Below are 12,612 nucleotides of genomic sequence, written 5' to 3' on the forward strand. Positions count from 1 at the left end.
ATATGGTACTTCAAAGAACATTCCTTGTATAGAACTGTCTAAAGAGGTTTTTTTGTTTTTTTTTTTTGGGGGGGGGGGGGTTGTGGGGCAAGTTTTTTGCTAACATCTTTGGGATTGTTTGACTAACACCCCCACACACTCATCAACCCCCCAAATCCCCCCTCCCCATAGGATATTTGTATGTCTGTAGTGGGTATTTTTGGATGTGTAGATACCTTATATAGAATGTTTTTGATCTAAATAAACTTGATGTTACAATTTTCTGGGAAAATCATACAGCAGAGACCTGTGGGCTTTGGCGCCTGCGCGACTCCTGTTACTCTGTACTTGTGCTTAGAATATAGTTGTCCGCTCGATTATCCAGGATACCCCCCAAAAAAGGGGGTGATATTGCACATGCCATGCAGAACATGCCACCTCTAGGGGGAGCTCACTGCATGTGGAATCATATAGCTCCAGTTGAGTTTAATGGCAGCGATATGACATATGAATACAGTGAGCTCCCCCTAGTGGTGACTACAAAAGGGCATAATGTTATCACTTTAAATTACGGCAGTGTGACTGGTCACCGCTTTAGTACAGAACTCACACTCTTATTTCGTTTCCCTAGGCCGGCATGACGGCTCCAGGCACCAAGCGCCAGATCTTCGAGCAGAAGCTTGGCATGGAGCAATGCGACACCCAAACCATACCCTTGCAAATGGGAACAAACAAGGGGGCATCCCAGCAGGGCATGACCGTGTACGGCCTCCCTCGCCAGGTCTACGACTCCAAGTACTGTGGGGATCCCAACATGCTCCTGTACAACGAAGACGGGCACTACGACGACAGCCATCAGTATTACAACTCCGAGTAACGCCATCCATACCCAAAATAACCCGTACACCACCCTCTTCTGTGCCAGTGTGTGCCTGCTACTGTGGCAGAGAACGGTGTTCATGCTGCCCATTCTATGCCAGTGTGTGCTAGTTGCTCTGGCAAAGGGGGTTAAATGCTACCCACTCTCCGTGTTTGCTCTTGCAAAGGAAGAAATAGATGATGCCCGCTCTGTGCCAGCCTGCCTTCTGGCAATTAGATGCTGCCCGTCCCATACCTGCTGTTCTGGCAGAGAATGATCTTCATCCTACCCACTTTCTGCTCTCCTGGCAGAAAAGGGGTAAAGCTTCCCATTCTGTGCCAGCCTATGCCCGCTGCTTTGGCAGCCCATTCCCTCTGCGCCTGACACCACTTTACAGACTGACAATGAGCGCCACATTTCCTATTTTATTTTATTCAGGTGGACGTCTGCAGAGCATCGCACCTCGTCCGCTTCTTCCTCTTCCTTCACATGAATGGTTAACAGGGGGCATAAACTTGTTTTTGTATTACTATTTTCATGGGAGACATGCCAGTCTTCCCGGGTGTGGGGATCTATAAGCTACACGTCACAATCCTTTCCCCCCGTGCTAAGCACTGCTACTTTTCTAGAGCGACGACTAGTCTGCAGAGCATCGCTGCGGAGGTGGGCTGGAGGGGATAGAATAGGTGACGTCAGGGCAGCGATGCTCTGCAGCTTTCCTAGTCTTACTGATGATCGAGCTACGAGTGGATGGGACACAGAGGGATGTCTATAGGATCATGTTCTGGCAGGTGAGAGATTAATAGGGCTACGACAACCACCGAGATGGGTGCAATGCTCTGCAGACTACAGCGTCATGAATGACTTGCCTGGCTACGTTTTTTTCGCTCTCCCCCCTCCTCCACCATTTCCTCTCATCACCGCAGTATTCAACACGACACCTCAGCTCTGTACAAGAACCGACTGCAAATATATCTCTAGTTCTATATTTCTACACCGGCTCCGTGTCATTTATTTCTGTGCGGCAGGAATGAAGGGGTTAAACCGGAATCTATGGGCCGGGAAGGGGGGGGGGGGGGGGAGACTAATGGTTTGGGGTAGTTGTACAGGATAACAAAATGCATGGCTGCCTTCTTCCAGAAACAGCGCCACCCCTGGCCATAGGTGGTGCCTGGTACTGCAGCTTACCTCCATTAAAGTGAAAGGGACTGAGCTGCAATAGCACACCCAACCTGTGGGGGCGTTTGGTTTCTGGAAGGAAGTGGAAGGAAGTGGCCTCAACAATATTATTGGGAATCAGATTAAGTCACCCAACAAGACCCCAATGTGGCTGAAGATTACCAGACCCTCCCAATGGCTCAATGAGACTTAACGGGGTTGTCCAGGACTAGAAAACCATGGCTGCTCTTTTGCACATACAGCCTCTACAGGTTATATAGAGTATTGCAGCTCTGTACTACAGAAGGGAATATGGCGGAACATGCAATACGGTGGTGTGGTTTTTGAATGAAGGCAGCCATGTTTTGTTAATAAAGTAAAACCCCTTTAAGGGTGAAGTCACATATTGCAGAAAAGCTGCATTTTTGTTTTTCTTGTAGATTCTGCTGCAGTTTTTTTTTTAAGTCCGGGCCAAGAGAAGCGTGAACTATATAGGAAGCTCTGATACAAAACCTGCACCGCTTTACTGCCTTAGGCCCTATTCACATCTGCATTGGGGAGTCCGCTTGGCTACCCCCTAATGGAAACCTATGCTAAAAAAAAGCGGTTACCTAAGGTTACCATAGACGATCGTGTGGTCCATGTGGTTTGAGGCCCATGGAGAACAGGGACTACAACGACAACCATCAACATTACAACTCAAAGTAGCACCAGCCATTGCCAAAATAACGCGTACAGTGCCCGGCTCTGTGCCAGTGTGTACCCAAGAAAGTGTCCATGCCAGTGTACCCCTAGTGCTGACAAGGGCGTAAACACTACCCAATACCCATGATAGCTCTGTGCCAGCCTGCCTTCTGAGGGAATAACACTCCTCCTGTATTGTGGGGTGCACCGTCCACTTGTCAGCTGACTGGAGGGGTCATAGCACTTACCAGACACATCGCCATTCTTTAGTGGTGGTTATTCTCGGTATTACAGCTTGACAGAACACCACAACCCTGCCAGTCGTCTGAGTAGTGCCGATGCTCGGAGTCAGACCCCCTCCCCAAATGATGGCCTGCCATAAACATACAAAATAAAAGCCCCAGAAACACTTTATGGAAACACCTTCTTAGGTCGGCTGCACACGACAGAGTTGTACCCATGTAACTTAGTCCGTGTGTCAGTCAGATTGACCGGCATGAACTTCATCCTGGGCCGGGACTCAGAGAAGTATAGTCATGTATGATGGTAGGAGTCCTGACCAATAACAGGATAGGGCAGTACATCACTGGGAGGACGGGACGCCTAATACAACTACATGGATAGGAATCCTGGTCCCAACATGAACATGAAGCCGGGAAATCTGGCCTGAGGTCACGTGCAGATACTCTTACAGGAGAGATGGTATATAAGACGCCCCCATGCCAAGTATCCGCACCACAAGCACCGGTCTGACCTTGTACATCCAGTTAATAGGGACGAGCGGACAAGGAACATCCAGGACACAGACACCAGACTTGCTTCAAACCTCAGTCCATTTTATTAAAAAAAAATAATAATCACGTCGACATAACAGAGGTGAGCGATGGCTGCTCGGAGGGTCACACACACTGCACCCATTACCTACTAAAGAATAATCAGTTACTAGTGCGCTAAACCAGGACACTAGCTGAGGACTGATCCGGTATATACAATAGAAAAATCACATAAAGGTTATACAGTATGGCGGCCCCTGGACACTGACCATGGCCATGCCTTTATTAAAGGGGTTCTCTCACAAACAACACCTTGTCCCTTCCCGGTGACCCTCACCCATCACAAGTATAGGGGTCCCATGCCCACTGTGTGAATGGAGTTGTACTATACGTGACCTGGTATACAGCACTGGATCAGTCCCATAGAAGTGAATGGCAAGGTGGTCACACGGGTATACTGCCGCAAGGAACAGAGACCCCTAAGCTCATAATTGGTGGGGGTCCCAGTGATCAGACCTCCTATAGATAGATAAGTGCTGTACGTGGAAACCCCTTTAATTCGCTGGTCCGCCATGATCATTCATATGTATATTGTACATATGACAGCACCATCTTGTGGTAAAACCATGATATTACACATCTCAGCAGCCTCTCAAACAATTAACCCTGCAATGGAGGATGAGCTGACACCGGCCACTGTTTATCCCTTCCTATACCGTAGTGTGTCAAGTCTGTTGGAGTTCCCCTACAAGAAAATGGCCGCTCCCTATTAATTTAGACAACATAAGAAACCAGGGGGTTTAGGACTCCCCTAAACCCCTGTATGTGGGCACCTCAGAAGTGACATGGTGCTGGCTCCTGAGCTGTGACTCCATCTACTTACATAAGGCTAACGCTGCCATCTTGGGCCACTGCCAATGTCGTCTTGTAGCCCGAGCCTTAGACCACGTATGAGGCGGAGCGATTACTGGCAAACACTTCCATTTTCTCCTCTTAGGTTACACAATGACATATACTCCAGTCACATCAAGAGCAGCAAATCATAGATCATATACTTTGGTGTGCACCGTTGGAGGTGTGGTGCAAACAGTCACCAGTGAAAGGTGGCATTGCATTTACTCTAGTCGCACCCAGAGCTGCATCGAGAAGCGGGTCTTATAATGGATCGGGCTTTGGTTGTGGCGCAAACACTACACGAGGAATTGCAGAGAATGCAGCACAGACCAGTGAAAGGAGACATTATGTATACTCTAGTCACACCTAAAGCTGCATTCAGAAGCAGAAATCAGCGACCTTAGGCTGCGCCACTTCTGAGGGCAGCGGAGTAAAGTGTGCATGCTGGGAGTTGTAGTACATCCCCCTTACAACCTTTGGTGTGCTATTCGCTCTACATTTTGTGCAATGTTACGTTACATATACTCTAGTTACACCTAGAGCAGAACTTACAATTAACTCGCTTCATATAGCATACTAGAAGAGCTGTAGCATGTTTTGGTGTGCATAGTAAACACTACATCTCCCACAATGCACCACAGCAAACAGCAACGTTCCTGAGGCCAACAAGCGGTAGGGTGCAGCTCTGGTTGGGAATGGAGTAAAAGACAATGTAACTCATTGTTCGTGTAGTAAAGCATTTGCCATGTTACATAATTTTTCATACTTTTCCAAAAAATAAAAGCAACTTAATTTTTTTGAGGACCCCAAGAAGCCAACAGCAGCAGCAGCAGCAGCAGCAGCAGCAGCGGGACCTTGTGCACCCACCTGCGGGGCGTCAGGAGGGACGTACATAAATAACACAAGAGAATCATCACTATAAGGGGGGAAAAATCCTAAAAAATTAAACCTAAAGTTGCAAATAACCTCGCTGGGCTAATACGCCCCACTAGAGTCAGCTGCTGCCAGCCACGGCTCCATATTTATACAGAGTGAAGTCTTGTGCTGCCACCGGAGGGCGCTCCAAACTTGTCCTTGGGAAGTCAGGTGAGAAGTACAGGCCAATAGAGAGAGGGTGTCTGGTACAGATGGAGGAGATCGCCCTCCTGGGGTAACGCTACTGGTTAGCGGCTTCACAAGCATCGATCCAATCGCTGTAAACGTCCACCGGCTCTGACAGATCTGAGAGGTAGAGTGAAGGGAAACACACAGGCAGCCATGACGTGGCCCAATCATAGGGCTGCGGGACCCTGCTCTGTTTGGAGAGGTCTCAGGTCCTTCATTTTTGGCACCAATATCCCTGCACTGTCAGAAGGGCAGGCCTTACAGTGCGCAGGGTGTTGAGGAAAGCCCCCCCCGATGGTACCCCCCACATCCTTGTACCATCAGGGGGCATTGCTCACGCCCCAGCCATGGAAGAGCTGTAAGGTCACCCCCTCCCCCACCACCTTGGAGCAATTTCAGTGATGAAACCAACGCACTGATATCTCTACAATCAGGGCAGACACCATCGAAACGGACAGTGCAGAGAACGCCGTGCCCTAGCGGTATACTAGAACCGCCATTACACATGAAGAGACCTCTCTAAGGCTGGGATACGGTATTTTTTGTTATTATGGAAGTTACTCTTATTCATTATATACTATATGTGTTCTGATCTCGTCTCTGCGCACTCTCAGTGATAGATCGCGCTGTTATTAATATCCAGAGGCTGGAAACCCATTCAGATCTATGACTTCTCACAGCTGAGGGTTTGTTACAATTGTATTCAGCCTGGGAAGTATACAGTGTGATATTCCATCAGTACTGATATACTATCAAATGATGAATTTAGGGGTTGAAGCCACAAAAACTCCATAAGAGAGATAAATTACTGACCTAACCAGAGACCCCCACTGATCATGAAACCGGGGGGCGCCTTACTCTCATTATGAATGTAGCAGCAATGGACGCAGACACATTCCCCGCTCCATGCACTTGTACCAGAGATAGCCAAAGTACAGCACTCTGCCATTTCCAGCGCTCCAGCAGAAATCAAGCAGGGGCGTCTGCGGCCGACATCCACAATGCAGGAAGAAACACCTCCATTTACAGGATACATGTCAGATCAGCAATTTATTTAACAATTGTAACAAACCCTCAGCTGAGAAATATTAGGTCTGTGAATGTAACTATTCTCAGTACACGGGGGTGCAGATGATAAACTCAGGAAAGGTTAATGCGCCAAAATGACGCCCGTCCTAATGCGGCTCAGAAAAGCTCCTTCACCGTATTCTTATTCCCCGGGATTATCCTCAGCTCACCGTTTATCTCCGTCCTGCCCTGGAAAAGTCCCGGCAGATTATTAACACTTTCCTTTCGGTGACAGTAGGACATGGGGGAGGCCACTGTAAGGTAATGGGGGACGAACGCTCTATTATCTACATGACCTAGCTGACATATATGCAACATGATAAAGGATACATGTTATGGGGGTCTGGAACTCCTCCAGGCACACGGTGCAAGAGATGACCCCCGTATTCCGAGCTCTGTCCCTGAGGAAACAGATGGAGACAGTGACATAGATGAAAGAATAAAAATATCTCTCCGAAAACTTTATATTTAATACACAAATATTTATTTTATGAACATCAAAGAACCTGTAAGACGAAACACACACGACTGTGTGCGCGGATTAGTCTGCCTGCAAAAAAAAAAAGGAATGGATGGCACCAAGATGGTGTCTGTATGGTGTCTGTATGGTGTCTGTATGGTGTCTGTATGGTGTCTGTATGGTGTCTGTATGGTGTCTGTATGGTGTCTGTATGGTGTCTGTATGGTGTCTGTATGGTGTCTGTATGGTGTCTGTATGCGGTCCATGCTTTCCACAGTCTCATACACTTGAATGAACGAGCCAAGTAATAGGACCTGCCCTAACCTTATGGCCCCCACACCGACCTGTGAAAGTCACTGCCATGTGTATGGGGGTCACTGTGATGCAGTCAGCAACATCAGTAAGGACTGTGCGTCACATGACCCTTTTTAAACTACTGTGAGGCATCATGTGACCCCCAAATAAAATAAACCTACAGAGCACCACCTACATTACAACACCCTACACACAAACGTCATCTTACATTTTTACATCACACGACTTCTCGTGGTTACAGAACGGACACGTGAACTGGGTGTCCAGATTCCCCGTCATCTTCTTCTTGGGTGGAGGCTTTCTCTTCGACTTTCTGCGTCCCATCTTCTACAACTATAAAGAGACAGGAATGTTACACCAGACGCGTCAACAACTCCACATCCACAATCTGCTGGTGCAGAGAGCGGTCGTGGTTTCCTTTATAGATCGCAATCTCTTGTACCCTCAACTAATGACTGGTGTTACACCAAACCTGCCAAACCAACAAAACTGGTGCAGAGCTGCAGTACCCTGGTGTCACCACTAGAGTGTCCATGGCTGTAGATCTGTGCCTATTGGCTTAGGGCAGACCAGTCCCATAGACGGCTGTAGCTTCCTGCACCAGGAGGCAGGTAAATCAGCTGGGGCGTGGGGTGATCGGAGCCCTGACCAGATACGGATGGCCTATGCTATGCGAGTATAAAGACGCTGGAAGACCGGGGTGTTCTGCACCCCCATATTGATTGGAGCGGCTAGTCAGACAACACGTCACTGGGACCGTCGCAGACAGACAAGTACAGTATCAGCGACCTCCAGCAATGTAACTGACAACAATGTGATGGTGCGCGCTGTCCAACCGGTCGCTCCACTCACAACTGGGGTACCAAACAGTTCCTGTGAATAATTGGGGTTCAGTAACACCCCTGACCAGGGCAAGAGAGTAACATTTCATTAAATAAAAAGGAAGCCTGCACATATCAGCTGATCGGCCAAAAGCGAATGACCGTGTCACATTCTCATCTATTTCTGGCAGACAAAAGTCGCCGTCACGGTCACTTACGTTACTCTTATAACCAAACATCAGCTGAGGAATAAAGTCTAACCTGGAATTTCACCTTGAAAACCTTTGCTCACTTATTCACCTTAGGGCTCGTTCACACGGGCACAGAGGGGGCGGATTATGGCGCAGAATCGACGTCATTATCTGCCCCCTCACTATGGTGGTCTATGGAGACCGCTAGCGGCATGTTGTGAGCTGCTCTCATTGAGCCCTGGCATCCACCTCGCGGCAGCACCCTCTGGACTAGGCTCATTCATTTTGGGCCTACTCTGGAGCGGGAAGCCATGACTGACAGTCATGGCAAGCGTATGTGGGTCCCGATATTGACACGTCCACAAAAGAAATGGGGAATATAAAAGAGGGACTTGTGAATCTCCCTCCAGCTAAATCCACTCCTGGCTGTGGCTTGAGAAAAAAAAAACAACCCATCTCCACACAATGTGTGAGCTCAGCCTAAGAAGGTTTGGGTAGTGATGACCTATCCTTAGGATATTCCATCAGCAGGGGTCTTACAGCCGACACCCCCACCTACCAGCTGTCTGCAGCCATCAAGTGATCCAACATGGCCACTACATAGTACATAAAGCTGTACAGATCCCATACAATCCGATCCGTGAGACCCCCTGTACTATCCGATCCGTGAGACCCCCGTACAATCCGATCCGTGAGACCCCCGTACAATGCGATCCGTGAGACCCCCGTACAATGCGATCCGTCAGACCCCCGTACAATGCGATCCGTCAGACCCCCGTACAATGCGATCCGTCAGACCCCCGTACAATGCGATCCGTCAGACCCCCGTACAATGCGATCCGTCAGACCCCCGTACAATGCGATCCGTCAGACCCCCGTACAATGCGATCCGTCAGACCCCCGTACAATGCGATCCGTCAGACCCCCGTACAATGCGATCCGTCAGACCCCCGTACAATGCGATCCGTCAGACCCCCGTACAATGCGATCCGTCAGACCCCCGTACAATGCGATCCGTCAGACCCCCGTACAATGCGATCCGTCAGACCCCCGTACAATGCGATCCGTCAGACCCCCGTACAATCTGATATTGTTACCCTAAGGATCGGTCATCAATATTATAACCTCCCCCCCTTCCCCCATAAGCATGTCTATGTGTGCATGTGCACCCCCTCTCCATAAACACAGGATTCAGGACCCCTATTTCTTATGATCATGTGGGGTCCCCAACTGATCCAGCCGTGACCCCTTATCCAGTGCACAGGGTATGACATGTTATTAGTAGAACATCCCTTTAAATATTTAAAGGGAATGTGACAGAGAGGGGATAGCTATGTGACCATGGGGGTCCGGCTGGTAGGACCCTCTGGTATAAACAGATCAGCAGCCTGACCCCCCACTCCTCTATATAACGCCTATGGGACGCACAATGTAGCAATTAACCCTTGTATGACTGGTAACTACTAGCACACCCCTTTAAGCTGATGCTCTGGGCTGCAGTGACTGTCCCCGTATACAGAGCAGCAGCCTGTGCTGATACCGCCGCCATATGCTGCGCTGTAATACACGAGGTGTGAACACGCTCCACCTCACCACACACGGCACATAAACATTAACCCCCTCCCCGCACTGCTAGAGCCCAGATCACAACATGCGGCAGTAATCACCTCAAGCTTTCCCGCCTGATACTTGCTGTCTCCTCCCTCACGGCTCCGATCAGTAATGAGCGTGGAAAGAAATCCCCCCTCACTACCTGCACTTCCTGTTTCCGGTCAGCAGCCAATCAGCTGATGCATAACACACGTTGTCCCGCCTCCTCTGGATTCCGATTGGAGAACGTCCAAATAGGCTCTTCAAGCCATTGGGATAGAACTCGGGATGTGATTGGCGGAAAGCCGCGAGAGGACGTCCCTGATTGGACGGAGAATACGTCAAGCCTGTGCGTCGTTGCTAAGTGCGAAGGGTTGCTAAGGAGGCCTAGAGCGTGAGGCTAGACCCGGGCTGTAGTGGAGGAGTCGCGGCCGTTTATATACACGTTATAGATATAGATTATATATCTATACTATCTAGACTTATATATAAGTGTATGGGAGCAATACCTGCTGCACTTTGTATAAGCCTCACGTATAGAGAGGGGTTGGTTTTATTTAGGAGGCCATGACACAAGTGACAGAGGGAGGGACACAATGCTCTGCGCCACGGCAAGTGTAGCCCCGCCTACTTCTACATTGACCCCGCCCATTCTCACTTATTTTTGTGCCCCCACACAGTATAATGCTCCCCCACACAGTATAATGCTCCCCACACAGTATAATGTTCCCCACACAGTATAATGTTCCCCTGAAATTGCCCCACAGTAAGAAGTCTCTCTCCTCCTGCTCCAGTTTACATAGAGGGGGACATTAAACTGGGGCAACAACAGGCAGACATGACCCCCCCCCCCTCCCGTTTAAAGGGGTTGGCCACTTTCAGACCAATATTGAGAGACAAATGTTATTGTTTGTACAATACAAAGATATACAATTTTCCAATATACTTTCTGTATCAATTCCTTACAGTTTTCTAGATTTCGGCTTGCTGTCATTCATTCTGTTACTTCTAGTGGATACAAGTCTGACCATGGTCATGTGATTTACAGTCCATGGTCATGTGATGAGCACACAGGTGCACAGCTCGTTAGAGTCCCAGCACAGTAATCAGACATCTGCCTAGTAACGAGCTGTGCACCTGTGTGCTCATCACATGACCATGGACCATAAATCACATGACCATGGTCAGCCTTCTATCTCCGATAGAGTCCTGGAGGACTGGGGAAATCTCCTGGGCCTGGTCCAATGCTTCCCCATGTTCTTAGTCATGAATGGAAACCTATTCGCATAACAACGACCTTAGGAAACACGTGGACCCCCATAGACAATAGTCGAGTCCGTGTGTTTTCCACACAAAAAATGCGGAGAGAAAAGTGCTGCTCATGCAGATAGGGGAATGGAATGGACTGAACACATCTGTGTGAACTGGGCCTTAGGCTTCATAAACACAAGTGCACAGGGATTTCTACCCTGGTGCCTTCTCAGCTTCTATTCTAATATTTTATTTTGATCTGTTGGAACAGGCACAAGGACCTGCATGACAGTCACACGGCCAAGATTCAAGACTGCTGTGAAAAAGGGACATCTTTAACCCAATGTTCCCTCTAAGCCCTGGAAGCTGCTGAGTGGAACAGCTAGTGAGCTGGGCAAGGCTCCGTCAATGATGGGCGACCTGATGGCCAAACAGAACGCTCCCTCAGTACTCATCTATGGACAAGTACTATCAGGAGGTGAGGGGGTGTTCCTCCCTCCTCTCACAGTACAGCGCTATAGGGCATTCCTGAAACACCCTTCTGACAGTGAAGAGCTACAGTACCGGCACTGATAGCTCTTTAGCGGGGGCACAGATTGTGAAAGCCAACAGTGCGCTGAATTCAGCACACTGTCGGATATATAAAACCGCATGTGCCCAACTGATAAAAGGTCTTTTTTAAATAGTGCCCCTTATTAATAATACCCCCTTGAATTAATAATGCCCCTAATAGTCCCTATATAAAGTCACCATATTCTGACACCTGTAACTTTTTTATACGTAAGTGTACGGGGATGCATAAGGCGTCTTTTTTTGCGAGGCCAGCTGTACTTTTCAGTTCTACCATTTTGGGGACTGTTTATTGCTTTGATCACTTTTTATTTAAATTTTTATTAGAGGCAAAACAGTAAAAAAAAAAAAACCATCAGTTTGCCACTTTTGATTTTTTTCCTGCTACAGCGATTACCGTACAGGAAAAATATTTTTATAGATTTGTAGAGCGGGCATTTTAGGACACAGGAATACCTAACATGTATGTGTTTCACAGTATTTTAGTACTTTTATATGTGTTCTAGGGACAGGGGGGTGATTTGAATTGTTAATGCTTTTTATTTTCTTAATATTTTTTATTTATTTTTTTGTACTTATTAGACCCCCTAGGGGTCTGATCAATAATACAATGCATCGCAAAAATCCAGCATTTCTATTGCAAGCTACATAGAGTAGCCTACAATAGAAAGTATAGAATGACAGGCTGGAGAGCCTTCACAAGGCTCCTGGCTGTCATAAAAACGGACACAGGCCCCAAAGCTTGCTCCGGTGCCTGTGATTGCTGGTAAAATGGTGCCTCAGTCAAAGCTGGGGGTTAATGTTAAACAGCAGACACCATTATTGTATTTTGAATCTTTGTCTGGCCCTTCCTTGGGCTTCAGGACAGTTTTTTTTCCACCCACTTGCAATTCTT

The 12,612-nt window shown here is 48.1% G+C and overlaps 2 protein-coding genes across 2 annotated transcripts in view; one reads left to right on the forward strand and one right to left on the reverse strand.

Annotated features, from left to right (window-relative positions):
• The window catches only part of CNN1 (calponin 1), a 51,010-nt gene extending 49,178 nt beyond the window's left edge, over window positions 1–1,832 (forward strand). The window contains exon 7 of the mRNA XM_075272572.1: window positions 611–1,832. Coding sequence (XP_075128673.1) covers window positions 611–856 — 246 coding nt within the window. The 3' untranslated portion in view covers window positions 857–1,832. The remainder of the gene's footprint in view (window positions 1–610) is intronic.
• Window positions 1,833–3,495: 1,663 nt separating this feature from the next.
• ELOF1 (elongation factor 1) lies at window positions 3,496–10,075 on the reverse strand. Its single transcript, XM_075272546.1, has 4 exons — window positions 9,974–10,075; window positions 7,503–7,627; window positions 6,850–6,920; window positions 3,496–5,568 (listed from the first exon to the last, which is right to left on the reverse strand). Exons 2-4 carry the CDS (start codon window positions 7,616–7,618, stop codon window positions 5,504–5,506), a joined length of 252 nt encoding a protein of 83 aa, XP_075128647.1. The 5' UTR covers window positions 7,619–7,627; window positions 9,974–10,075; the 3' UTR covers window positions 3,496–5,503.
• Between the last annotated feature and the right edge of the window lie 2,537 nt (window positions 10,076–12,612).

Source organism: Leptodactylus fuscus, chromosome 5 (assembly GCF_031893055.1).
Source record: "Leptodactylus fuscus isolate aLepFus1 chromosome 5, aLepFus1.hap2, whole genome shotgun sequence".
NCBI classification, from domain to species: Eukaryota; Metazoa; Chordata; class Amphibia; order Anura; family Leptodactylidae; genus Leptodactylus; species Leptodactylus fuscus.

Bases quoted from the DNA above. Each gene is read 5' to 3' on its own strand.
- ELOF1 (XM_075272546.1), bottom strand. From the start codon at position 7,618: ATGGGACGCAGAAAGTCGAAGAGAAAGCCTCCACCCAAGAAGAAGATG. The intron at 6,921-7,502 runs GTAAGATGACGT...CTGTTTCCTCAG, and splicing joins AAGTCGTGTGATGTAAAAAT to GGACAGAGCTCGGAATACGG. The intron at 5,569-6,849 runs GTATCCTTTATC...TCTACCTCTCAG, and splicing joins GTTCCAGACCCCCATAACAT to ATCTGTCAGAGCCGGTGGAC.